The 27,994-nt window shown below is 40.5% G+C and overlaps 1 protein-coding gene across 1 annotated transcript in view; it reads left to right on the top strand.

The window, feature by feature from the left end:
- The window catches only part of sdk1b (sidekick cell adhesion molecule 1b), a 326,663-nt gene that overhangs the window by 219,787 nt on the left and 78,882 nt on the right, over positions 1 to 27,994 (top strand). The window contains exons 16-21 of the mRNA XM_089005907.1: positions 1,770 to 1,917; positions 13,133 to 13,273; positions 16,396 to 16,577; positions 19,791 to 19,906; positions 23,186 to 23,381; positions 26,526 to 26,624. Coding sequence (XP_088862033.1) covers positions 1,770 to 1,917; positions 13,133 to 13,273; positions 16,396 to 16,577; positions 19,791 to 19,906; positions 23,186 to 23,381; positions 26,526 to 26,624 — 882 coding nt within the window. The remainder of the gene's footprint in view (positions 1 to 1,769; positions 1,918 to 13,132; positions 13,274 to 16,395; positions 16,578 to 19,790; positions 19,907 to 23,185; positions 23,382 to 26,525; positions 26,625 to 27,994) is intronic.

Here is a 27,994-nt window from a genome sequence, read left to right as displayed (position 1 = left end):
TAACAAGAAACCATATTCTCCGAATCTGAAGCAATTGTTTTGATTCACTAGCAATGCTCGACGTCTTGGCGTGACGTCACGAACTGGGGGCGGGACTTTCTGAAAATGGCCAATTCGCAGCTCAATTTTTTTGCAGATTTTGGACACTTTAAGCCATTTTTATTAGTGTTTTGCATTTGACTAAAAATATCATACTGTGTGTTTTGGGTATTTTAGATGCTATCGGTCGGTTGTCCTTTCAGGATAAATCCGGAGCTGCTCGCCGGCGTCATAAATCTCTTTATGCTAATGCTAACACATAATGGGGAATACATATAAACCTTTAAGAACGCTTAAAAATATTTAAAAATAAATAGTGCCGGAACACATTTAGACAATAGGTGGGGGGGAGCACTTACAAGTCGTCTATTCTTGATCATCTGCGAAGATCTGGGGTGATGTGAGACTTCTGTACAAACATCCAGAGTTAACGTCTGTGTAAGCTCTCAGTCGTACAGTAGTGGTCCATCAATGAAAAGGTTTCTTCAGCCGCTATCTGTACTTCTTTGAAGGTGTCGGACGTTTCGCTTCTTATCCAAGATGCTTCTTCAGCGAACTAAAGTCTTACTGGTAGTTTCGGTGCTAAAAACAGAAGTCTTTAGGAAGGCTACGCACACTGACCAATACTTACTTTTCGATTCTAACGACCCTCTATAAGACAAACTAGGAGTTATCAGAACCCTCCAGCATAGGGCTAAACTAATACCAACAAGCGTCGAAGGTAGAGAAAAGGAGTCAGAACGTATCAGGAGAGCATTCACAAACTGTGGGTACCCTCTGTGGTATTTTAACAAATGTCAACAGGAAAGAATAGGGAATGAAACAAAAAATTATGTAGATACAAAAAGGAGAGAGTAGCAGTACCTTACATTGCAGGAGTTTCTGAAAAACTACAAAGAGTCCTTTGGCAACACAAAATTCTGACTTATTTCAAACCGATAAACACCTTAAGGCAAAAATTACTGCATCCAAAACATAGGTTGCCAAATGAAAAACAAGTTAATGTAGTTTATTCAATACATTGTAAGAATGCAAATTGTAAAGAGCAATACATTGGGGAGACTAAACACATTCTCAAAAAATCAACATCGCAGTGATAATACTAGTGGGCCTCAATCGGCAGTACATATGCACCTAAAAGCTAGCAATCACTCATTTAACGACCATGAGGTTAAAATCTTAGCGAAAGAACATAGATGGTTTGAAAAGGGAGTAAAAGAAGCGATTTTCATAAAACAGCAAAATCCTTCACTAAACCGATATGGTGGTGTGAGGTTCAATTTGGATCGTTCGTACAACAGACTGCTTAGGCAATATAGCATTAGTTATGCTGATGAGGTGATACCAGAGCAAATAGGGCAATCAGGCCAGTCGTCAGTCAGGACAATGGAAGCAATCAGTGGAGCCGCAGGGAGTAGTCCTCTGCTCCCCCCAACCTGAGAGCAGGGACCTATCATAGCAGAGTCTGGCACCGCCACGTCTGGACAGTAGGGATATATATATAGGCCGAAACTACCAGTAAGACTTTAGTTTGCTGAAGAAGCAACTTGGATAAGAGGCGAAACGTCCGACACCTTCAAAGAAGTACAGATGACGGCTGAAGAAACCTTTTCATTGATCCAGAGTTAACCTTTTCAAAATGTCACATTTATTAGGACGCAGTAAACAATTATTTGATTCTGCTTCCTTCACTTTTACACGTTTTCACTTTTTTTTCCTCATGTGTCCAGACTCCCCATGGAAGGTCTACCTGTCTGAGGTGGACCCCACCGTGACCAATATATCCGTGGGTGGACTCACACCTGCCAGGACCTATCAGTTCCGGCTTTGCGCTGTCAACCACGTGGGCCGGGGACAGTACAGCGCCGAGACGCAACGGTGAGTGTGAACATATTTATTGTTCATCCTGTGTTTTGTTCAAAGCGTGAAACCAATTCGCCATCCGGAACATGCTGTGATCGCTGTGAAATATTTTTTTTCTCCTGAAAACTCCACAAGAGTCAAAAGTCAGGATTATAATGATAACCATAGCCATCGAAAGCCACACTCGTTTAGCGCGTTCGCATCGCCGAGAGGGATTGCTCCAGGGAATTGCCACTCCGAACGCATTCTAAATGCTAAGGTTTGTATTGTTCAAAATCCATTTGCTTTATTAGCCGGCTTTTCTATCCTCGCATCCTTGTCACAAATGTGTGTTATTTCCCTGACAGTCATCGGGAATTGAATAGTGCGTCCGGGGAGGGGAGTGAGTGGTCTCTTTTACCAAAGTGGGAGAATGGATTTGGCCTTAAAAGCACACCCATTTTTGTGCAAGTGTGTGTTGTGCATGTGAAAAGATGGGACGCTGACAGGATGAGGGTTTGGAGGAGAGATGGTTTGTGCTTCTGAGTATACACACACACACACACACACACACACACACACACACACACACACACACACGCACGCACACATACACACACACACACACACACACGCACAATAGCACAGATGTGGCCACTGACAGATGCCAGATGTCGCTCCTCCAAATATAATCTCAGCAAGGGAACTGCTGCCAGTAGTAATTATAGAGAACGCATGTTGTGAGGGCATTCATTTAACAACCTAAACTAATTTTTGTTCAAGTCAACGTGTTTTTTTGTTTTTGTTTGTTCATTTTTTGGGGGGGAGGAGGGTGTGGGTACATCATTTATAATTCCATTCTACCCCGCTGTCCTTTTTTTGTCGATCTTCAGTTGTTGCTTGCGTCCGGCGTTTCCGTTAATGGATGACACATTTTCCTTTAATGGATGACATATTTTCAAACCTTTTCCATGTATAAAGTGCGGCAGATTATAAAGCGCACTTTTAATGAATGACATACAGTAAAGTCTCGTTATATCGATATCGGATATATCGATAGTCCCGGTTATATCGATACTATTTCTATGCACGCACGGAGAAAATTACATGCAAACAGGGTCGGATATATCGATAGTCCCGGTTATTTCGATATTTGTTCGGACTCCCTTGAATATTGATATAACAAGACTTTACTGTATTTTAAAACCTTTTCCATATATATGGCGCATTGTAATATAAGGCGCATGGTCATCTTTTGAAAAAATTTGAAGGCTGTTTGGTACGCTTTATAGTGCGGAAAATACGGGAGTCGTGGTCCTCAAATATGAGACTGGCTGGTGGACAAATCATCAGCGTATCAGAGCAGATGGACACAGCTCTTCGTCAGCGCTCGCCTCATATGTGACACACACGGCGCAGCGCTTTTAATTTCTCGGACGTTAGCTGGCACGAGGTAAGGCGTGCATGCTCGCTTCCAAAGAGGCACTTGGTGCACTCGGGAGGAGCGATGGTGCACCCTGCTTCCCTGCAGGTCCAAGATTGAAGTGTGACCAAATCCATCTTAGTGGAAAAGTTGATCAAAATATTTTGATGTACTTATTTCACAATTTGAAACACTTCTCTGCTGTCACAGTAAAAAATGTTTATCCAGTGGATTAAATATAGTATAAAAACTAATTTGTCTTCCCAGGGGTTCAAATGGTAGATACCGACATCTCTCAGACAAGTTGTGATTTCATTTTAAATACTTTATGTTTTTATTCAAGATACCAAGCATAATTGGGACCAAACAAAATGACTGATGGGATAATTTGTAATTCAATTTTGCTTCACTAAATCTGAATTACATTTCTCCTGTTGCTTTCCACGTTTATAAGATTAGGCGCATGGTCATCTTTTGAAAAATTTTGAAGGCTGTTTGGTACGCTTTATAGTGCGGAAAATACGGGAGTCGTGGTCCTCAAATATGAGACTGGCTGGTGGACAAATCATCAGTGGTCAGCGTATCAGAGCAGATGGACACAGCTCTTCGTCAGCGCTCGCCTCATATGTGACACACATGGCGCAGCGCTTTTAATTTCTCGGACGTTAGCTGGCACGAGGTAAGGCGTGCGTGCTCGCTTCCAAAGAGGCACTTGGTGCACTCGGGAGGAGCGATGGTGCACCCTGCTTCCCTGCAGGTCCAAGATTGAAGTGTGACCAAATCCATCATAGTGGAAAAGTTGATCAAAATATTTCGATGTACTTATTTCACAATTTGAAACACTTCTCTGCTGTCACAGTAAAACATGTTTATCAAGTGGATTAAATATAGTATAAAAACTAATTTGTCTTCCCAGGGGTTCAAATGGTAGATACCGACATCTCTCGGACAAGTTGTGATTTCATTTTAAATACTTGATGTTTTTATTCAAGATACCAAGTATAATTAGGACCAAACAAAATGACTGATGGAATTGTTTGTAATTCAATTTTGCTTCACTAAATCCGAATTACATTTCTCCTGTTGCTTTCCATGTTTATAAGATTTCGCATTTTTGCGATCTACTCTTCCATCTGCTTGAGAATTACGGATATTAACAACTGAATTGGCAACTGAATTGGCCATCATTCAATCATCCAATTCACACTAAACCCTCCTCCAAAATGTGAAAAATAATCACTGTTGGTCTGTCGGCCTGTCCGTCTGTCCGTCAGTCCATCTGTCCGTCCGTCCGCCCTCCGCCCACCTGTCCGTCCGTCTAGCTATTTAGCTAGCTACTTGGCTAGATAGCCAGCGAGCTAGCGAAGTTATCTAGCTAGCTACCTAGCTTTATAGCATTATTATTACGCATTTTGCTAGCCCCCAGATTTCTTTTAAACTGGAACCTATCATGTGACAAAGGAGGGTCGCTTTTACCTGAGTCAATAATGACAGATCTTAGACACGGATATTTATAAGAGTATTTGGTCATTTTTCAAAATAAAACATCTTTCATAGGAGGAGATGCACAAAATGTAAGTCAAGTTAGTTATTTATTCTTTTTATGCGGCCGCAGTACCAAATGCCTTGGAGTTGGGGACCACTGGGTCAACCGCTGACACCTCGCCTAAATCGAATTATCTCCAAATTGTTTGAGGCCCTGTTTTCTGACAGGCTGTTACTCTTGAAAAGTGTCTGCTTGTCAGCATTGTTAATGCGCCACTTGAAAAAACCAAAGTGACTTTCAAGTTTCGGGTCAGTCCACCCCCCTTTTTTTTCTGCCGATTGAACATGGGGAGACTCTCAAACTTGACAGGATTCTCTAAGGTGAACTTAATGAAATGAATCCAATTCACGCCGTGTCACATTGCTAACTGCCCGTTTCTTTTGGTCAATTAGTGAGGCAGCTCAACACATTATGTCGCACATTATGAGGATATTTTATTGCTTGTTACATACAAGTCGAATGGATTGCTTGTCGGAAGTCGTTAAGATGGCGTGGGAAAGTGTGTGTGTCATCATCCGCGAGGCGACTGATGCTTAATATGATGTGTTAATTATTTCTGTCACCCTTTTTTAGTCCCGATGATTTGTTTGGAAACATTTCTATCAACCTTTGCGACAACATCTGGGATTATTGGAATTGTCGCGATCGTAGGTCCATTTAATGTCGTGACACGCAACGGAAACATTTTTGAAGACGAAACGAAATTGGAATTTATCTTGCAAGAAAAGTGACACCGCTGTCGAGGAATGAGGGTGCCGATGTTATAACGCGAATGGGACTGTTCAAGCATTTTTCTTTAACCCATTCACTGCCAGAAATGTGGAAAAATGTGTCCACTCCAGTGCCTGGGTTTTTGTCATTGCCACTCAAATTCCAGGACCCACAGAATATTGAGTTTTAGGACTACATAAGCATTCAATGCAGCGTTAGAACCCTTAGACTCTCTTTTTTCATCAGAAAAAAAGAGTTAATTCCTAAATTATATGGATCTGGAGTTACATGATCTTGAAATGGGGGAGGCTGTACAAAATACAATACAATCCATATTCATTTATATAGCGCTTTAACAAATGCTGAAGCTGTAACAAAGTGCTAATATGGACAAAAGGTAAATGCTGTTCCCTACTGGATGGGAAAAACATTGCCAGAAGTCTGCTTTATCTGCCCCCCACCCCCACCCCCCGCAAGAAATACCAAAATAATTAATACCAGAATAATTTCGGAAATAGCGCTCCACTTCACACTTTTCAATTCCCAAATAAATTTGTGAATGGCAGTGGATGAGTTAAAATAGCTTTTGATTTCAGTCAGGTATTTTCAGTTCTTGCCTGGAAAACTATTGAAACTGTGTCATTATTTGGAATTAGTTGATTGATTAAAAAAATATAAACAATTGTTAAAAGATTTGTTTGAGAAGTCAAATTGAAATCAAATTACGGTTAGTGCAGCGTGTCATCGGAAATTCTGCGAAAATATCATTTTCAAAGTCAAATGGATGTTCACATTTTGCGAGACCTAAAGTCATTGCGACATAACTTTAAAAGTATTTTTTTCCCCCAAAATCGAATTTGTTCCAACTTGAGGAACCTTAAAGATTCCGCTGTCATCAAATGACCATTTATCAGACGAGTCGGCAGAGCAGCGTGATCCCTGACCTCTCTCATTCTCCCCCACCATCCAATTTCCTCACATAGCCTGATCAGTGATCACCTTCCATTTTTCTCCAGCCGTTTTGGCAACCTTTCACTTTTTTGTCCGTCATATCCTTTGCCCTCAATTATTTCGTCTTTCACTTGTCTTTCCGCGCTCCTATTCTTTCCCGTTAACCTCGCTCGGTATCCATCACTGACCTGACCCGAACTTGCGAGTGATTATGGCTTCCAAACACGTTGAGGTGGTGAAGGCGGGGAAAAAAAATTGAGCGAGCCGGTCCAGCCTGTGGCTTGACTGTAAGCTCCTCAGCTTACATAATCAGTGGCGTATGTGTACACACACTCACACATACGCACGACTATCGCATTTGTCGCTTGGCTTAGGACGTGCCGCAACATCCGATGGCCTTTTCCCTGGCACGGATTACGACTCGCCATATCTCCCTCTTGAGTGCTGACACTCGGAGCTACGGAGCCATTATTTGTGTGCTTGCGTGTGTGTGTAGATGTGTGCAGTTTTGTTCAAACACTTTAGTGACACGGGACAGTGGTTTTCAAGCCTTTTATTGTCGGTGATAGCTTCCAGACCTACTTCAAATTGGTTAAAAAAAACTACATGAAAAGAAAAACATTTCACTCATTCACTGCCAGACGTGCAAAAATGTGTCCACTGTGCCAGGGTTTTTTTCATTTTCACTCCAGGACCCTTAGAATATTGAGTTTTAGGACTACATAAATATTCAATGCAGCGTAAGAAACCTTAGACTGTCTTCTTTCAACGAAAAAAAAGTGTTAATTCCTAAATTATATGGGTCTGGAGTTATCTGAGCTTGAAATGGGGGTGGCTGTATAAAAGGCAACTGCTGCCCCCTCGTGGGAGGGAAAAACATTGCCAGAGGTATGACCAGCACTTTATCGACACCCTCCCGGAAGAAGAACCAATACCCAAACAAATTAGGGAATGGCGCTCTACGTTATATTTTCAATTCCCGAATGGGAATGGCAGTGAATGAGTTAAAAAATAGTAATAATAATAATAATAATAATAATAATAATAATAATAATAATAATGTTTTGTTTTCAATTAGTTTACTCCTCAACATACTTTCAAAACATGTGAATTTTAAACATTATGTAAACCAACACAAAAATACTCATCCAAACCACATAATTTTGTCTAACGTGTCTGCTAGTTTAATGCTAACACATAAAGCTTAGCTACATGTGCATAGCCACAACGTACAAGCAATACCATTTTCAACACTGCTCATCCTCTCAAGTGCTGCGGGGGTTGCTGGAGAACATCCTAGATCACTTTGGACGAGAGCCGGACTAACCTAACCCCTAAACCAGTTGCTAGTCAGTCACAGGGCTCATATAGAGACCAACATCTACATTCACACCATCACTGAGTGGGAAGCGATCCCCTGCTGCCTGCACACAAGTCAGGCGAGTGTACCACTACACCATCAGAGACTCAGAGTAAACTAAATAAACCAGCAACAACAAAAAAATAAAATTACAAGTCACAGGTCGGAAAAGGCGCTAACTAACAAACATGATATTGGATTGAATTAGCCCTTATTAGTTTCGCAGTGGAGACATTTAAATTTCACAGCAGCAAAATGATTAAAGGAAGAAGTAGAACAACAAAATACAGGACCTGCTGTAAAGGCACCCACCTTGAAGTCAAAAGAACAAAAATAACTAATCATAATAACACAAATACACAGTCATTCAATTTTCAGCACTTTCTGTACCCTCTTTGTAGTATAAAGCAGTCCTAGATGAAAGAGGAGATTATCAAAGTGTCCTTTTCACCAGTGGATAAGGCACATCATGGTGGAATGTGTACGTCTGCTACAAGCTAAATGTTGAAAGCAAACATGAACCTGTAGCATCCATTGACGAAAAGAGATTGTCTCACATCTCCTGTCCCACGTAAATCTGCTTCAATTCCACGCCGCAACAGTTCCACATACGCATTGGATATCACATAGCAGAGGAAGCAACGTCGAACTCAGTGATACACATACGCTAAGTCTGATGGCCTTTAACGATTTATGTTTACTGTCTGACTCGATTTCCGCAGCTATTTGGACGTGAATGGGTGACACACATTAGCACGCACAAGCTGTTGCGCCCTACGTCGAAAAATACCTCGTGAATAGCCTTGATTCTCGCCCAAACCTTTTAAGAGTAAATATTTCACATCAAGTGGGTTCAACACAGGGACATTAACTTTGCACAAACACGAGTCTGGAAAACTATTGAAACTGTGTCATTATTTGGAATTAGTTGATTGATTAAAAAAATATAAACAATTGTTAAAAGATTTGTTAGAGAATTCAAATTGAAATCAAATTACGGTTAGTGCAGCGTGTCATCGGAAATTCTGCGAAAATATCATTTTCAAAGTCAAATGGATGTTCACATTTTGCGAGACCTAAAGTCATTGCGACATAACTTTAAAAGTATTTTTTTTCCCCCAAAATCGAATTTGTTCCAACTTGAGGAACCTTAAAGATTCCGCTGTCATCAAATGACCATTTATCAGACGAGTCGGCAGAGCAGCGTGATCCCTGACCTCTCTCATTCTCCCCCACCATCCAATTTCCTCACATAGCCTGATCAGTGATCACCTTCCATTTTTCTCCAGCCGTTTTGGCAACCTTTCACTTTATTGTCCGTCATATCCTTTGCCCTCAATTATTTCGTCTTTCACTTGTCTTTCCGCGCTCCTATTCTTTCCCGTTAACCTCGCTCGGTATCCATCACTGACCTGACCCGAACTTGCAAGTGATTATGGCTTCCAAACACGTTGAGGTGGTGAAGGCGGGGAAAAAAAATTGAGCGAGCCGGTCCAGCCTGTGGCTTGACTGTAAGCTCCTCAGCTTACATAATCAGTGGCGTATGTGTACACACACTCACACATACGCACGACTATCGCATTTGTCGCTTGGCTTAGGACGTGCCGCAACATCCGATGGCCTTTTCCCTGGCACGGATTACGACTCGCCATATCTCCCTCTTGAGTGCTGACACTCGGAGCTACGGAGCCATTATTTGTGTGCTTGCGTGTGTGTGTAGATGTGTGCACTTTTGTTCAAACACTTTAGTGACACAGGACAGTGGTTTTCAAGCCTTTTATTGTCTGTGATAGCTTCCAGACCTACTTCAAATCGGTTAAAAAAAACTACATGAAAAGAAAAACATTTAACTCATTCACTGCCAGATGTGCAAAAATGTGTCCACTGTGCCAGGGTTTTTTTCATTTTCACTCCAGGACCCTTAGAATATTGAGTTTTAGGACTACATAAATATTCAATACAGCGTAAGAGACCTTAGACTGTCTTCTTTCAACGAAAAAAAAGTGTTAATTCCTAAATTATATGGGTCTGGAGTTATCTGAGCTTGAAATGGGGGTGGCTGTATAAAAGGCAACTGCTGCCCCCTCGTGGGAGGGAAAAACATTGCCAGAGGTATGACCAGCACTTTATCGACACCCTCCCGGAAGAAGAACCAATACCCAAACAAATTAGGGAATGGCGCTCTACGTTATATTTTCAATTCCCGAATGGGAATGGCAGTGAATGAGTTAAAAAATAGTAGTAGTAATAATAATAATAATAATAATAATAATAATAATAATAATAATAATAATAATAATAATAATAATGTTTTGTTTTCAATTAGTTTACTCCTCAACATACTTTCAAAACATGTGAATTTTAAACATTATGTAAACCAACACAAAAATACTCATCCAAACCACATAATTTTGTCTAACGTGTCTGCTAGTTTAATGCTAACACATAAAGCTTAGCTACATGTGCATAGCCACAACGTACAAGCAATACCATTTTCAACACTGCTCATCCTCTCAAGTGCTGCGGGGGTTGCTGGAGAACATCCTAGATCACTTTGGACGAGAGCCGGACTAACCTAACCCCTAAACCAGTTGCTAGTCAGTCACAGGGCTCATATAGAGACCAACATCTACATTCACACCATCACTGAGTGGGAAGCGATCCCCTGCTGCCTGCACACAAGTCAGGCGAGTGTACCACTACACCATCAGAGACTCAGAGTAAACTAAATAAACCAGCAACAACAAAAAAATAAAATTACAAGTCACAGGTCGGAAAAGGCGCTAACTAACAAACATGATATTGGATTGAATTAGCCCTTATTAGTTTCGCAGTGGAGACATTTAAATTTCACAGCAGTAGAACAACAAAATACAGGACCTGCTGTAAAGGCACCCACCTTGAAGTCAAAAGAACAAAAATAAATCATCATAATAACACAAATACACAGTCATTCAATTTTCAGCACTTTCTGTACCCTCTTTGTAGTATAAAGCAGTCCTAGATGAAAGAGGAGATTATCAAAGTGTCCTTTTCACCAGTGGATAAGGCACATCATGGTGGAATGTGTACGTCTGCTACAAGCTAAATGTTGAAAGCAAACATGAACCTGTAGCATCCATTGACGAAAAGAGATTGTCTCACATCTCCTGTCCCACGTAAATCTGCTTCAATTCCACGCCGCAACAGTTCCACATACGCATTGGATATCACATAGCAGAGGAAGCAACGTCGAACCCAGTGATACACATACGCTAAGTCTGATGGCCTTTAACGATTTATGTTTACTGTCTGACTCGATTTCCGCAGCTATTTGGACGTGAATGGGTGACACACATTAGCACGCACAAGCTGTTGCGCCCTACGTCGAAAAATACCTCGTGAATAGCCTTGATTCTCGCCCAAACCTTTTAAGAGTAAATATTTCACATCAAGTGGGTTCAACACAGGGACATTAACTTTGCACAAACACGAGTCATAAAGCCCCGTTTTCCCGTACAAATATTCATTGCGCCGTCTGCCGTTGAAAACAACGACTCAAGCTCATAAGTTTGTCTGAACGCTGTTTGACACACTTTATCTGTCCCTTGCTATTAAAGAAAAGAGGATGGATTTCTGGAGGAGATTAACATTTTATCAGTGTGTCCGTATGTGTGCGTGTAATTCCCCACGCGACAGGAATTTGCTAAAGTTTCTATCCGTGTCGTCCTCCACTATTTAGTGCCCACACATCTTTTTTCGCGGCGGGACCCACATGGCGCATCGACTTTTAAATGAAATGCTTGAGTCCACCGCCGCTCAAAGAAGGTGGTGGGGGTGAGGAGAACGTTAGTTTATTGCGCTGAGGAAACGCAGAGGAAATGAGGGTCTTAAACCTTTATTCGTCCCACAATGGGGAAATTTGCAGTCCACAGCAGCAATTTGAAGGGGGATGGGGTAGGGAGGGTGAAAGGATAGAAAACAAGATATTCTAAGCATAGTAAAATAAAAATGTCAACTGTATACTGTCAATGTGCAAAACTGTTTCATAAAAAACTGTACATAGTGTAAGTATCAAGAAAGGCATATTGATGTATATGTCGCTGTATTGCATCAACCATTAAAGGTACAGTATGTGGTGAAAAACTGTATGAGTCATTATTATTGTTATTATTATCCATCCATTTTCCGTACCGCTTATTCCTCATTAGGATCGCGGTGGGTGCTGGAGCCTATCTCAGCTGTCTTCGGGCACGAGGCGGGGGACACCCTGAATTGGTTGCCAGCCAATCGCAGGGCACACAAAGACATACAACAGTCACTCTCACACTCACACCTAGGGCCAATTTGGAGTGGTCAATCTGCCTGCCATGCATGTTTTTGGAGTGTGGGAGGAAACCGGAGAAAACCCACACATGGCCGGGGAGAACATGCAAACTCCACACAGGGAGGCCGGACCGGGATGCGAACCGGCGACCTCTGCACTGTGAAGCCAGTGTGCTAACCACTCGACTACCCGGCCATTATTATTATTATTATTATTATTATTATTATTATTATTATTATTATTATTATTATTATTCAATGTCTAATTTTTATTTTTTTTGTATATTTATTTTAAATTAGGAATTTTTATTGATTATTTTTTCTTTTCACTTTTCTATTTTTTTATTTTTATTTGTACACGTATTTGAATGTTATTTTATTTGATTTTATTTTATATTTATAGATGACTTTTTTGTTTAATTTTTCGTTTAACTTTTTTGTATATTTGCCAAATCTCTAAGAAAATATGACCAAATCCTCAAAATTTCGACCTCTTTTTTTTCCTCTTGTCTTTCATGAAAGCATGTTAAATCCAGAGTTGGACAACTTTTTCTACAATTGTGTTATCGTCATCTATATCAACAGCAAACTGCTTATGTAATTATAGTAATATGTCAATGCACGTTAATTTGATTGGCAAATGTTCTCTCTTATCAAAATTCTGCCTCATCACCGCCACTACCTGATTTTGTTGGACAATATTATCGCTAACGCAGTCAAATGTCCCGCCTGGATTTCATGTATTCATTTGGACGTAAGCATGAATGTAATAAAAAAAAAGTTGTTTTATTGATTAGAGATTTTTTTTTGCAGAATCATTAATTGGTTGTCATTAATTTATTCTATCAAGTATCAGAGGCGACATTAGCCCAAAACAAATATCAGTCAACATAGCAATGCCGTTTCCTAATCAATATCTCTGTTCCCCTCTCTGTTTGTATTCGCAACATGTCAGGTTGATGCTGAGAGAGGAGGCGCCGAGTGCACCCCCCAAGAACATCGTGGCCAGCGGGCGAACCAACCAGTCCATTATGGTCCAATGGCAGCCTCCTCCGGAACCACAACTCAATGGAGTCCTCCGAGGATATATGCTCAGGTACAAAGAGCATGCTGGAAACATTCCGAATAAGCTATTCAGCTCTCACATGTTCTTGAACTTTTTCGAAAGAAGCAATACAATGGAGAGGCAGAATAGCATTGTGTGGGCCGTAGGCTCTAGCTCACCGTTGACACTAACGAGGATCAACCCCATAAAAAGATAAATAGGATGGCAAATACAATTGGGTACACACTTTAAAAAGCTATTGTCTGCACCCTGAAATAGAGTGGACGAGAGAAGGAATGAGGAATGAATTTGTTGTCTCCATTGTAACGCTTGGTCCAGTAAGACATTAACGAGCATCCTGTTTCCGAAACCCACGTCAAGTCCATGGCCAGGCGCATTGCGTAGTATGTTATAGAGGCGATTTACGGTGGCCGTTTTTAAAAACTAATCACGGTTTATGGAAGGCGTTATTATCACAAGTTGTGGCGAATGCATTTGTTGCTGTACAATTATTCGTGGTGGACACAAATGTATTATTCATGATTACATGCTTGCAAAACACTCATGTTCATATCAAATATATCGGTCGGTCTGTCTGTCAGTCTGTCTGTATGTATGTCCGTCTCTCTTAGTCTCTCTATCTCTCTCTCTCTCTGTCTCTCTCTATCATCGATCTACAGTATCTATCTATCCGTCTATCTATCAATCTATGACAACCACCCATCCATCCGGCCTGCTAGCTAGGTAGCTAGCGAGCTAATTACTTTTAGAATGACAGAGCTAAATTGTACCTGGATAGCGAACTATTAGCCGGTGGCTAACAGTCGTAGCAGTACTCCAATAGACATTTTTTGACATGTAAAGCTGGCGCAAAAGCCACAAATGATCATGTCGTGTTGACCTGAAGCCTGACGTTGTTACCTAGCCGCACTGGAAACATACTGTGGAAAAAGTGAGAAATAATTATAGTAACTCGTTCGCTGCCATTCCTGAATTTATTCCTTAATTGAAAAGTGTGATGTGGAGCGCCATTCCCAAATTTGTTCGAATTTCAGTTTTTCTTGCGGGCGTTGCAGATAAAGCGCTGGTCCGACATGTGGCCATGTTTTTCCCTTACTGTAGGGAATAGCATTTACCTTTTGTCCAAATTAGCACTTTGTAACAGATTCAGCTTTTGTTAAAGCGCTACAGTATATAAATCAATATGTATTGTATAGGATTGTATACAGTCGGCCCCATTTCAAGCTTGTGTAACTCCAGATCCATATAATTTAGGAATTAACTTAAGTCTAAGCTTTCTAACGTATGTATTGAATGTTTATGTAGTCCTAAAACTCAATATACTGTGGGTCCTGCAAATTGAGTGAAAATGACAAAAACCCTGGCACTGGAGTGAACACATTTTTGCATGTTGTCTGGAAGTGAATGAGTTAGTCGATTGATAAATAGATAAATAAATAAAAAAATAAAACACAAGTGTTTTTTTTTTCTGTTCCTCTGTCCTCCTGCTTCAAATATGTCACACTGTTTGCAATCTCCTTTGCGTCCTGCTCATTTGCACATAATTGCAGCTCACATCTTTATCCTCATAACCCTGTACTCTGTTCCCACCCCATTAAAATTACAAACTCAGACGACTCGTTTTGAGTTCACCTATGGCCAGAGGTTCCTTCTCCTGGCGGCTCACCTCCATTATTGTCAACTCCCCCCCCCCCATCCCTTCTTCTTCCTCCTCTCTCTTCTGCTCTGTTCACTCCTGCTCCACCCTCCACCCGAGCGTCACTTTGTTTATCTCCCCGCCTCCAGGCAAACATCCTGTCAACCTCCAGTGGCATCCCCACTGGATGCATCTGTGTTTATGCGCTCGAGCGTGCCGCACGGGATGACACATAGCATGTCTGCCGCAACGCTGAGTCAGCCGCTCAAACAATCTTGTTTCACTTTTGACGCTGGGTGAAAGTCCTGACAAAGTGCTTCTTTTCGCAACAATGGATGAGTGATCGCAAAATGCTAACATGCACCACGCTGGTACTTTGATTGAGAATTTTTGTGGAAAAAAATGAAACTAAAAATATGCATCTCAAACTGACATTTTATTTTACACAGGTCCCGAGTTCCTATCAGCAACGTTTTTAAACTTGTATTGTAAAATGCAAAATGTCAATTGTCTATAAGTGAAGGCAAAAAAATGTCCCTGACCCAAAAGTGATGAGGTTCGTAAAAAAAAAATCTTGTGAAAAAAATTGACATTTGACAGTTTTTTAAAGTGGTGTTTTAACTCATTCACTGCCAGACGATGTGCAAAAAGGTGTCCTCTCCAGTGCCAGGGTTTTTGTCATTGTCACTCGAACAGGACCCACAGAATCTTGACTTTTAGGACTACTCAAGCATTCAATGCAGCGTAAGAAACCTTAGACTTTCTTCTTTCAGTTAATTCCTAAATTATATGGGTCTGGTGTTATATGAGCTTGAAATGAGGGCGGCAGTCCAAAATACAATGCAATACATGCATATTGGTTTATATAGCGCTTTGACAAGAGCTGAAACTGGAACAAAGCTCTAACATGGAAAAAATTGAAATGCTGGCCCTTTGTGGAAGTGATAAAAACGTTGTCAGAGGCCTTGGCCAGGGCTTTATCGGCACTCAATCATGAAAAAACAAAACCCGAACAAATTCGGGAATGGCGCCCTATGTCATATTTTCAATTCCTGAATAAATTCGTGAATGGCAGTGAATGAGTTAATAGAAATGAATAACTTTTTCATCCTTTACGCATGACCATTTTGTTTTAGATGGCTTTCAAAGTTTAAATATTTTACAATCAAAGAATACTGCATGCTGTTACTCTCTCAAGCAAAATGCAATTATTTCCTTCAGACCCCATATTTGAAACCCGTATTCTAACAAATAAATGCACAATCCTGTCTCTTTAATCTATTTTGGTTATTCTTCTGTCAAACGAAGAGTTAAAAAAATCTTAATTCCTGTGTCATAACTTCATCTACACATTGCGAATCAATGCCAAACAATGTTTGATCTGTTTTAATCTTAACAGCCCTTTTGGATTGGATTGGATGTACCTTTATTCGTCTCACAGTGGAGAAATATACCTTTCACATCTTTCTTGTGTGTTTGTGTGCGCGCGCATGTGTTTGCACTCGTACATGTGAAGGTACCGCCTCGCGGGGCTTCCAGGCGACTTCCAGGAGAAGAACATCAGCAGTCCGGAGACCAACTACTGTTTGCTGAAGGAATTGATCATCTGGACACAGTACCAGATCCAAGTGGCCGCCTACACTGGCGCCGGCCTGGGCGTCTACAGCAGTCCTGTGACCGAATACACACTGCAAGGAGGTTAGAACACGTTATGGGCCAAATAGCATAAAGCGATGATGTCACCGTATCCTGGCTCGGTTGTTTTTAAATTCCCGTCAGGATGCTCTTTTGGAAAATACGTCGCGACTTACCATTTTTCCCTCAACTGTTTGTTTATATATTTATTCATCTATGTATGTATCTATTTATTTACAATCAAAGAATACTGCATGCTGTTACTAACTCTTAGTTAGTTAGTTAATTAAAATACATAGTCAGCGAGTTAGCTAGTGAGTTAGTTCATAAGTTAGTCAGTTAGTTAGTTGGCTGGTTAGCCAGTAAGTTGATTGAGTAATTAGTTAATTGGTTAGTTGATTAACTAGTTAGTTATCTCATTGTACTAAGTTCATCCTGTCTACTTGATATCTAATATTGAGCAGATTCTTTACTTACAGACAGTGTAGGTGTTCAATTAGCTGACATGTTTCAGCGACTACTTCCGCCTTCAGCCGAAACATAATTGAACACCTACACTGTCTGTAAGTAAAGAATCTGTTCAATATTAGTTAGTTATCTAACCAGTTATTGATGAGAAGGTTTCCTCAGCCGTCAGCTGTACTCGAGATAAAAGACTAAACTGGGCTAAACTAAGACCAACAAGCATTGAAGGTAGAGAAAAGGCACTCGAGCACTCAAGAGGGAGAAAAAGTCAGACTTTAGTTCGCTGACGAAGCCTCTTGGATAGGAGGCGAAACGTCCGACACCTTCAAAGAAGTACAGATGACGGCTGAAGAAACCTTTTCATCGATGGACAACTCCTGTACGACTGAGAGCTTACACAGACCTAACCAGTTATTCTGTTATCTAGCTCGTTAGTTAGCTAGCCAGTTAGTTGGTTGGTTGGTTGGTTGGTTAGTGAATTAGTCTGTTCATTTGTTAGTTAATTAGTTTGTTTGTTAGTCGGTTAGTTGTTTATGTGCTTGTTTAACGTATTTTCTGCTGTATAAGGCGCACCGGAGTATAAGGTGCACACACACTGACGTTTTCCTTTACGGTATATAAGGCGCACCATTTTCCTTATACTGTACAGTATAAGTTCCTATTTGATTTATTAGTGATTTTAGTCTCAGGGGGAATTCACTCTTTATTATCTTGTAATTGTTTTTGTTTGTTATCTGTTTTTTCTAAGACAAAAAATAAAGCAAATGCAGCATGATTAGGTTTTCCAAATATAATATATCAATATATAAAGGTTTTCCGAATATACGGCACACCATATTATAAGGCGCTACAGTAGAGGCTTGGGTTACACATGACCTTCTACGAAGGGGGGAATGGAGTCGGTGGCTGCTGACAGTAGTTGCGAGACCTCTTGCGGATCAATATAATGCGCACCTGTGTATAAGGGTCATCTATTGAAGAAAATTAAGGCTTTTGGGTGCTCCTTATAACAGCGGAAAATACGGTACTTGTTTATTTATTTCTTTTCATTTCTAGTATTTAAAACTTGGCCGTAGTCCTGCCCGTCATCCACTGTGGCGGACCGTTTCATGGACTGAAAAGTTAAACTCATTATTTGGTGGGCGTGGAGTCGGCAGATGAGCTTCATCGCATGTGAAGTTAACTTGTGTTCTAATAGCATTCCTCTCCTACCGCCGCCCCTCTCGTACATGCATAGGGAGATTTCCCCAGAGGACAGAGTTTAGTCTTTTATCTCGAGCTGTGAGCTGCCAGGGTTCAGAAGCCAAGCCCCACGAGTGCACTCAGCATGGCAGGGGGCGAAGAGAGCATCTTTAGCATCAATTAATCTCCGTCTCGCTCGGTCGCCCGCTCCAGTCCCTTCCTTAGCCGCCTCTACGCTTTTCCCATTTTTCACCGCCGTTTTATCCTGCACTATTCTACGGGTTCTGACATAATTCCCATCAGGCAGCCCTGCATTATCACGCCGCAGCTTCCCCGTGCGTCAAACTGAACCTCTTACCGCCTAATGGCCGTAACGTTTTCCACACGCTCGTGTCACACGCCTCCTTCTGCTGGGCCGTCTTCCATTTTACCACTCCGGTAGACTCCATGTAAGACGAAATGGTTCTCTTTGGTGCATGGTATTCATGTGAATATCCCTTTTGACCTACACTCGTTCAAATTCAACTGATATGTAAACGAGTAAGTCTTAAAAATGAGCAGGTTTTTAAAAATGGTCCGCCCCTCTGCGCTTCCACGTAATCGCTGTCGGCTCAACACACTTTTTTGGTTTGATCTGAAAAGTTTCCAAACTATTTAGACATGTTGACTTTTGCATCTTGACAGAATCATATGTTTATTTTTATACGGGGTTATATATAATAGACAACAAGTCACCAAATATCATGTCGGGCGGCATATTTTTCCTCATTATCAAAATCAAACTTTGATATTTCAGCCATTTTAAATAAGGTAAGCAGAGAATCCTTGTACAGTACTTAACTCATTCACTGCCATTCCTGCATTTATTCAGGAATTGAAAATATGATGTGGAACGCCATTCCCGGATTTGTGTCGATAAAGCGCTGGTCAGAACTCTGGCAATGTTTTTTCCCTTCCACGAGAGGGCAGCATTTCTACAGCCGCCCCCATTTCAAGCTCGAGACCCATATACAGTAAAGTCTCGTTATATCGATATTCAAGGGAGTCCGAAAAAATATCGATATAACCGGGACTATCGATATATCCGACCCTGTTTGCATGTAATTTTCTCAGTGCGTGCATAGAAATAGTATCGATATAACCGGGACTATCGATATATCCGATATCGATATAACGAGACTTTACTGTAACTTTCTTTCTTAACTATTAAGTATTTTTTTCTGATGAAAGAAGATAGTCTAAGGTTTCTTACACTGCATTGAATGTTTATGTAGTCCTAACACTCAATCTTCTGGAGTTTGAGTAAAAATGACAAAAACCATGTCACTCGAGTGGACACATTTTTGCACATCGTCTGGCAGTGAATGAGTTAACATTTAACGCAAAACAGCTACTGATAGAGAAAAGTCCACGACCCACATTTTCATGTAGCAATGAGGCCAGCCTTCAATATCTTCAAGTCAGGCAGGAACGGCGACATGAAATGGAAAAAGCGATCTGCATTCAGAACGTTATTTGCCATCTAATAATTATTTTACCTTCTCCGTCACAAGAATGCATTTGTGAGCTTTGTATCTTGTTCTGTCCTCTTGGCGAACCATAGTGACCTAAAATGCTTGATGTTTGTAGTTCCTACAGCTCCTCCGCAGGAAGTGGAAGTCGTTGCTATCAACTCCACCACACTGCGCTTCACGTGGAACCCGCCGCCTCAGCAGTTCATCAACGGCATCAACCAAGGTTACAAGGTAAACAATCGTACTACAGTGGGATTAAAGCGATTCTAGGGTAAAACTGCCGCCCTCACCTCTCCAAAAAAAAACAATACTTGATTTAGTCAACTGGATGTTATTGTTGAACCCGATCATGATTCAAAAATATGAGATTTTAATTAAAGTAAAAAAAAGTAAAAAGTGAGACAGTATTTAATAATATTGAGGTCACAAGTGTAACCAGCTAGCCCTCTTTTGGCATGGATATAATTATACAGCTCATAATTTTGTCATATATTTAAAGTTTTCAAAAGGTTATTCAATAGTTTTAAAAAGGGGAGTTGAACTTTTGCACATTCATTCAAATTAGCCAGAAAGAAAAACCTTATTTTTCTTAGTTACATGGAACATTTTGGGGTTCAAGATATGTTGAGCATGTGGATAAAAATATTGTCCTATGGTGCCTTGAGAGGCGAGTGGTCCAACTCATGAGCTCCTCAAGATATCGAGTTTACTTTTTGTTTAATTGCCATGAGTCAATACCGAAGCCGTTTATCGCAGTTGAAATTCTCTGTCAATCACTATCAACCTAAGTGTAAAATGAGAAAAGATAAGAGATAAGAAGCCATCTTCTATAAAACTAACTTATCGTGCTCGAGCTGCCAATTAATTGAATAGCTGCTTTACCTATTGATTATTTTGTTAATTAATTAATCTCGGATTCCCGTGTGTTTGCGCATAGCCCGAATGTTGTCCATAATAAAACAATAAAATAAAAATAAACAATAAAATAACAATAATAACAATATTGTGTGTTGTCCATAAAATAGTCAAATAATTTTCTTTGAATTTAATCATTAGTTCTTGATTAATTAAGTAATTGTATCACTTCTACTTTCTTAACTCATTCACTGCCAGACGTGTCCACTCGAGTTCCAAGGTTTTGGTCATTTTCACTCAAATTGCAGAACCCACAGAATGTTGAGTTTGAGGACTACATAAACATTCAATGCAGCATAAGAAACCCTAGACTCTCTTCTTTTATCAGAAAATAACGACTTAATTACTAAATTATATGGGGTTGGAGTTATATGAGCTTGAAATGGGGGCAGCTGTACAAAAAGCAAACACTGCCCCCTCATGGAAGGGAAAAACATTGCCAGAGTCTGACCAGCACTTCATCGGCACGCTCCCCCAAGAAAAAAAAAAACCAACAAATTTGGGAATGGCACTCCACTTCATATTTTCAGTTCCCGAATAAATTTGGGATTGGCAGTGAATGAGTTAAAAAAATACAAGTAACGACAAGGTAAAAACCCAAATGTATTTTATTATTATTGGCACCGCCCTACCTACTCTCGAGGACTTGCACACTGCAAGACTCCAAACTAGGGTGCGGAAAATCATACTGGACCCTCCGCACCCTGCCCACCACCTTTTCCAGCTACTCCCCTCAGGCAGGCGCTACCGATCCATGCGTACCAAATCCAGCAGACATTTAAACAGCTTCTTCCCCCAAGCAATTAACTCTTTGAACAGTAGCCCAAATGGAATTGTATAGTGCCTCTTTGCAATTTTTTTGATGATGATACTAGTGCAGCGTGTTCGACCGAAAACAAATTCCTTCTGTGTTGTACATACTTGGCAAGAAAGATGATTCTGATTCACACTGATCACGACGCAAATAAGGTCAAATGGTATCGAAAATTGATCAATTAGATTCATTTTTCGCTGTTATTTTGCAATTAGCCTCATCTTGAGCGGAAAATACCCCACAAACTGTAGGAAAGTGCAGCTCAGATTTCCAATTAAAAAAGGAAGATTTAAAGCAGACACCATCAAGTAAAAATGGAGCAGACACAAAACGGTAACACCATGTCCTATAAAATCCAGCATGATTAAAAAAAACTTAAAAAAGGGAAAAAGTGATAAATCTTTACTGTGTTGGCAATTTATCTCCATTAACTTTTTTTTGTCTTTGTAAAAGCAAGCCCATCTGTGCTCGAGTCAACGCAACTGTGGTGTGCAATTCTTTTTTTGGGGAATGGGTGTGAAGTGATGCTGTGACTTTGAGACTTTTCAAGTTAAACTTGTCCCATTAAAAATGGCAGCGCTGTGATTTACATACAGCACAATACGTGCCTTTGAGGAACGCTCATCAGTGAATTGAACTCGCCTTTAGTGTATCCAGTCTAGCTCAATTTGTAACTATGACGATCATGTGACAGATCCCTTTTGGCATCCTTTAAATAAAAAAGAAAAACTGCAGCACAGGGACTACCACCAGATGTTCAGAGTGCCAAATCAGCACTCTTACTGCGCCCAAACTGTACTACGCTGATAATAGACGACAATAGGAGGGAGCTCTTATCTTGCCACGGCAGGCTTGGCTTTCAGCGAGGAACCCCGCGGCGTGGAGGAGAGAAAAAAAAAAAAAAACGTAAGAAAATGTCCGTGTGTCTCTGCCGTTCTCACTAAATGGAGGTCAGTGGCACATTTCAATCACTTGATTGGGGCTTTTGGCGCAGTATCGAAATCAAGACTGGAGTCATAAAGCGTTTCTGGGGGTTTCTTCGTTTGGCAAACAAAATGCAACATATTTCTTTTGTGTTTTCTGTTGAATTGATTGTTGAAGAATCTTCTTTTGAGAATAATAATGGTTGAAAGGACAACCGACAACATTTTTTGGTTTCCTAACTGACATCAGAAAAAACGTTTTATAGCATCTAAAATATCCAAAACACGGAGGCCGATATTTTTTGTCAAATGCACAACACCAATAAACATGAGTAAGTGTCCCAAAACTACTTCAAAATTACCTCGGGATGGCGAGTTTCAGAAGGTCCCGCCCCCTTTTTCGTGACGTCACGCCACGCCACAACGTCTTTGCCTTGCTCTAGAATCAAAACAATGGCTTCAGATTCGGAGAAGATGCTTGCTTGTTACTCATCCAGTTATGAATATGATTCAAATAATTTGCAATCGATTAAAGAAGTCCTTCCGGATCATTTTGAGGCATCTAAACTCCAATGTAGTGTCCCGTAAAATGCACAAGATGGCGCCCAAGCTCCATTGGCAATGGGCTGATTTGTCTGCTGGGAATTTGTGTCAACTACAGTGGGGCCTTTGCACATTTACACTTGCACAGTATACAGTTGACATTTTTTATTCTGCTATGCGTAGAATATGCGTTTTCTATCCTTTCACACACCCCCCACCCCACCCCCTTTCAAATTGCTGCTGTGGACTGCAAATGTCCCCATTGTGGGACGAATAAAGGTTTTCTGATTCTGATTCTGATATTCCTTGCTGTAGTTGCTTGTCTGGCCGGAACAGGCTGCGGAGGATATCACCGTGATAACCATCACCCCAGACTACCCCAGTTCGCGCCACACAGGCTTGGTTAGTGGACTGAAGAAATTCACCTGGTACTTTGGTTCTATCCTGTGCTTTACGACACCTGGAGACGGACCACGAAGCCCCCCTACCATGCTTCAAACACACGAAGACAGTGAGTATATGCACACACAAAAAAATCTTCCACAGGGTTACAGTCCGAGTTCATTTCAAAAATCATCTTTTGAAACAATAATTATTAATAATTAGTATTGATGCAACTGGTGATGTGTACATTTTGTGTCCCGACAACACTTTATCGAGTATTTACTCACACTGGCGTGATTTGTACCTAAAAAAAAAAAAAAAACAATCTTTTATCAATACACCATGACAGGATGACATTTTTGACGTAAAACTATCATTCCAAATGAACCCACCACAAGACGGAAGAAATCATGTTTTTCTCTCTGATCGAATGAAGCTCCACCCATCATGTCAACCTAGTGCTTTATCCCCACAAGATAGAGCCAAAGCTGTGTTTTTAGTCATATTAGACATGGCTCTGGCCTGAACAGAAAATATATTCTCCCAAAAATATATTACGAAATTTGCTAATTTGTAGTTCCCCATCTGCTTTGAGAAGGTCTTACAAATCCAGTGGCGGGCCGTGCATGTCAACCATAGGCCTTCAGTAGAGCTACGTCTGAATCAATCAGCTGCGAGTGTGGTGTGATATTACTACACGTCCACTAGAGGATGCCGTTGGCCAGGAAATAACTTGTGACTTGAAGAAACTGAAGAAATACAGGCATTAAACTGTTCGAATGTTTACTAGGTACGTGTGTATTCATGATAACCTCATAAAATTGCAATATTATTTGCTATTTTTGATAGCTTCGGTGCTGTCCAACTTTAATGATGTCCATCTATTCTTGAAAGGTCCTCTTGAAAATGGCTTTAACAGTATATCTGCAACCAAATCCATTTCTTCTCCTCCTTCAGCCATTGTGCATTGACAAAACCGCTATTAAATCAAGGCGACAATATATTTGCTTATGCAGCTCGCTACCGGTAAAGTGTGCTAGATCTCGCAAGTACATGTGCTTATCACTACTGGGTAGTGATCCTATGATTGGCTAGAGACTAGCCAATCATATTTTGCGAGAACTCTGACATTTCCAGCGCCTTTCAGCAGTCCTTGAGTTGCTAATTCGAACTCTGATTGGTTAAAGCAACAGTTTCATCGCCATTGATTTTTATCCTCTCGGGCCTGCAGAACTGATTGTAGGCGTCCAGGCAGATTTCTGGCCCTGGTAACAAATGATGGCTGAAATGTGATTGGTTATATGTTTAAATATGAAAACACACATCTGGAAGCAGCACAAAAGGGGAAAAGCAATTAAAGGAATCTGAATGACAATATGGAATTATTTCACAAGAATTCATGGACAAAATATAATTTACATTAATCTGTGATTCAGATTTTTTTTTCAGGCCAACAGAGAAGGGCTTGCAGGCCCTGACGGCCCACCACTGCACAAATCTCATTACAAAATTTAAATGATCTAACTTAAAAAAATCAAGTGCTTGTGGTCAAAAGCCCCAAAAAGTGTCATCCAAATTGCACATTTGCAAGCAGATTGAATTGAATCTACTTAATTTCTTTTAACATAATTCAGGTGTTTATATCTGTCCAGTCTCATCAGATCAGTTAATAATTTGATGATATTACATTTTGGTCCTGCGGATCCGGGGGATATAGCAGAGCTGGATCAAACTGCTAATTCAAAGTGATTTTGTAAATCACAAATATTTAAGCCTTGCTGGTGACCCAGTCATTTCTGTTAATCATGTCTCAGTCTTTATTATGTACAGCAATACAATGAATAAATAAATAACTGGAATAGGTCATTGGTGTTTTATCTTCAGTGGAGAATAATAATTTTGACATACAAATGATTTCAGTTAAAAGCATAGTCATGGACGAGATTAAATTCGCAACTCGAGGCACCGCGAGGTATAACTTTATACGTTTGTTTTCAGGCACATCTTTTTACAATCAGAAACTGTCACGTGGGTAAACAAAATGGCAACTCCTTCTCCTTATCGCAAGTACGCTCACGGCTCCACTATCAATAAACACAATAGCCGACGGAGGATAGACAAGCTGTCATGAGCAAGTCGCAATTATTGAGTGGGGTTCTTTTATGAAAAGCCGTGCACACGCGCACACACACACACGCACGCACCCGTGCACACACACACACATACACACACACACATGCACATTATGGTTGACGGGCATTGATCGGGCACTGGGCGTGTTGCAGGGCTAACGGTGGGTGTAATTCTTGCTTGATGATGGCTTTGTGTGTGTGCGTGTTATTGAAAGTCTCAGCCGAATAGCTTAATCGCTCCACTGGGAGTTTAGGGAGCCACAGATGAGATGAAAAATGGCTTGCACGCATGGAAAATTGTGTGCACGTGGAACAGTGGTCAATGCTGGCATGATTGGTTAGCGGTGTGATAATAGCGTGAGCAGAGTCCTCATAAATCTCTGTGTTTTGTGCTTATTTCACCCCCGATTGTAATGTCCTCTGATTTCATGTTGGTGTGATATTCCTGACGTTTTATGACCATAAGCTTTGCCAAAGAGGATACTCCATCAAGGTTGATTTCATGATATTTTGGGTCACTCGCATCTCATGGCGCCACTGTCCATCCCTAAATTCCCGATTGTGTTGTACAGTAAGTATTTTCTCGTAACAAAAATTCCTTAATCCAGAAAAAAATCATATGTTTTTTTTTTTGTATCACCAAATGATAGGAATCAGATAGGATCGATTCTCTGCACCGGAAATTCTGATATCCGGAACCCGGAATTACAATCAATGCAAAATTATGACCAACATGCTAATTTTAGATTTCAGTAGCAGATAAATTGAACCCAATGCAAATGTTGATGATGATGATGATGATGATGATGATGATGATTAGTATTAGTATTGTTATTATTGTTATTTTATTGTTTATTTTTTTATTGTTTATTGTTATTTTATTTTTTATTATTGCCATATAGTTTATTATTATTATTATTATTATTATTATTATTATTATTATTATTATTATTATTATTATTATTATTATTATTATTGGCATTGTCTTTTATGATTATTAGTAGTAGTAGTTGTAGTAAAAGTAGGATTGTTATTTATTATTACGTATTATTATTACTATTTTTTTTTTTACAATTTCTGCTCTTCAAATTAAAAGTATATTGGCTCCATTTTCACTCGTTCTGACACTCTTTTCTCAGCCCCCGGACCTGTCCGTCATTTGAGTTTCACCAAAATTTTGGACACGTCCGTACAAGTCAGCTGGGCAGAGCCTGAAGAAAAGAATGGCATTATTATCGGTAAGTTTGTCTCTAAATGCTAATAAATCCAACGCATTTGTGTGTAGCCAAACGAGCTATGTTTCACAAGTATATCTAACTTTCTGTAATTGATATGAAAATGATTAGATACGTTCATTGCTGCAAATAATCGTTATTTATCCAAACCTTGTGCACCTTAATATATGCACTGCGTGCTTATTTTTGTCCACTTGGTGTCTAAACCCTCAACCGCAGTATCTGTAATGTTGAATGTATGTGTGCCTTGAAAAGTCTAGCCTGGTCTGTAGAGTGACGTGAACGTCTGCGATGACAAAATTCAGTCAGTCATAAAAGCAAATTTTAGCTTCTTTTATAATAAAGTGAGTGAGTGAAATGACCCCAGACTTCGAAAATGATCCCACTTTGATTTTCATTTTTATTTCCGTAGTCCATTCCGTTTTTTTAACTGGTTGAGGAATCCGCCCAAAAAAAAGAAATAACCTCGACATTGCAAAGATTAGATGCATTTGATGCCATTTTTTTGTTTGCTGGTGCGCTGTGAGTTTTTTCCAATTTAAATGATGTGCTTTGACTTTTGGCTCAGTCAAGGTTGGCAAAGAACTTTGTACATACCCTTACCATAAGGGTACACAAACAAACACACACACAAAAAAATATAAGTAAAATATGTACACTTTCTGTGGCCGTCTTCATTGGCCGTATGCGATGCATGCAGTGCCCTAGTCAAGCTGAGTCCCTCTTATGATGTGCAACCATTTCGTCACCCCGCAAATCTCCACTCTGTGCAACTTGTCTTCTCACATTATCTCCAACGGGGCCTCAGATGGCGCGTCATGGAACTTGGGCCACACGCGCACACACACACACCCACACACACACAATGCGGTTGTGCGCACTTTTTTGCCTTTGCTGCTTTTTGAGATGGATAGATGGAGAGAGAAAGAAAAGAGAGAGAGAGAGAGAGAGAGAGAGAGAGAGAGAGAGAGAGAGAGAGAGAGAGAGTGGGGGGAGAAAAGAGAGACTGAGAGGAATAGAGAGATTGAGAGAGACAGCAAGAGAGAAGAAACAGAGAGACCAAGAGAGAGAGAGAGAGTCAGAGAGAGAGACCGAGAGAAGAGAGAGAGAGACCGAGAAAGAACGAGAGAGACAGAGAGAGACCGACAAAAAAGAGAGAGACTTAGAGAGAAAAAGAGTGGGGGTGGAGAGAAAAGGTAGACAAAGAAAGAGAGAGAGACCGAGAAAGAGAGAGAGAGAAAAGGTAGACAGAGAAAGAGGCAGAGACCGAGAAAGAGAGAGAGACCGAGAAAGAGAGAGAGAGAAAGAGTGAGAGAGAGAGAGAGTGGGGTTGGAGAGAAAAGGTAGTCAGAGAGAGAAAGAGATAGAGAGAC

This window comes from Hippocampus bargibanti, linkage group LG10 (genome assembly GCF_051943395.1).
Source record: "Hippocampus bargibanti isolate YZ-2025 linkage group LG10, ASM5194339v1, whole genome shotgun sequence".
NCBI lineage: Eukaryota > Metazoa > Chordata > Actinopteri > Syngnathiformes > Syngnathidae > Hippocampus > Hippocampus bargibanti.
Note: the sequence above shows the minus strand (reverse complement) of the source record. Positions and strands in the feature narration are given on the sequence as shown.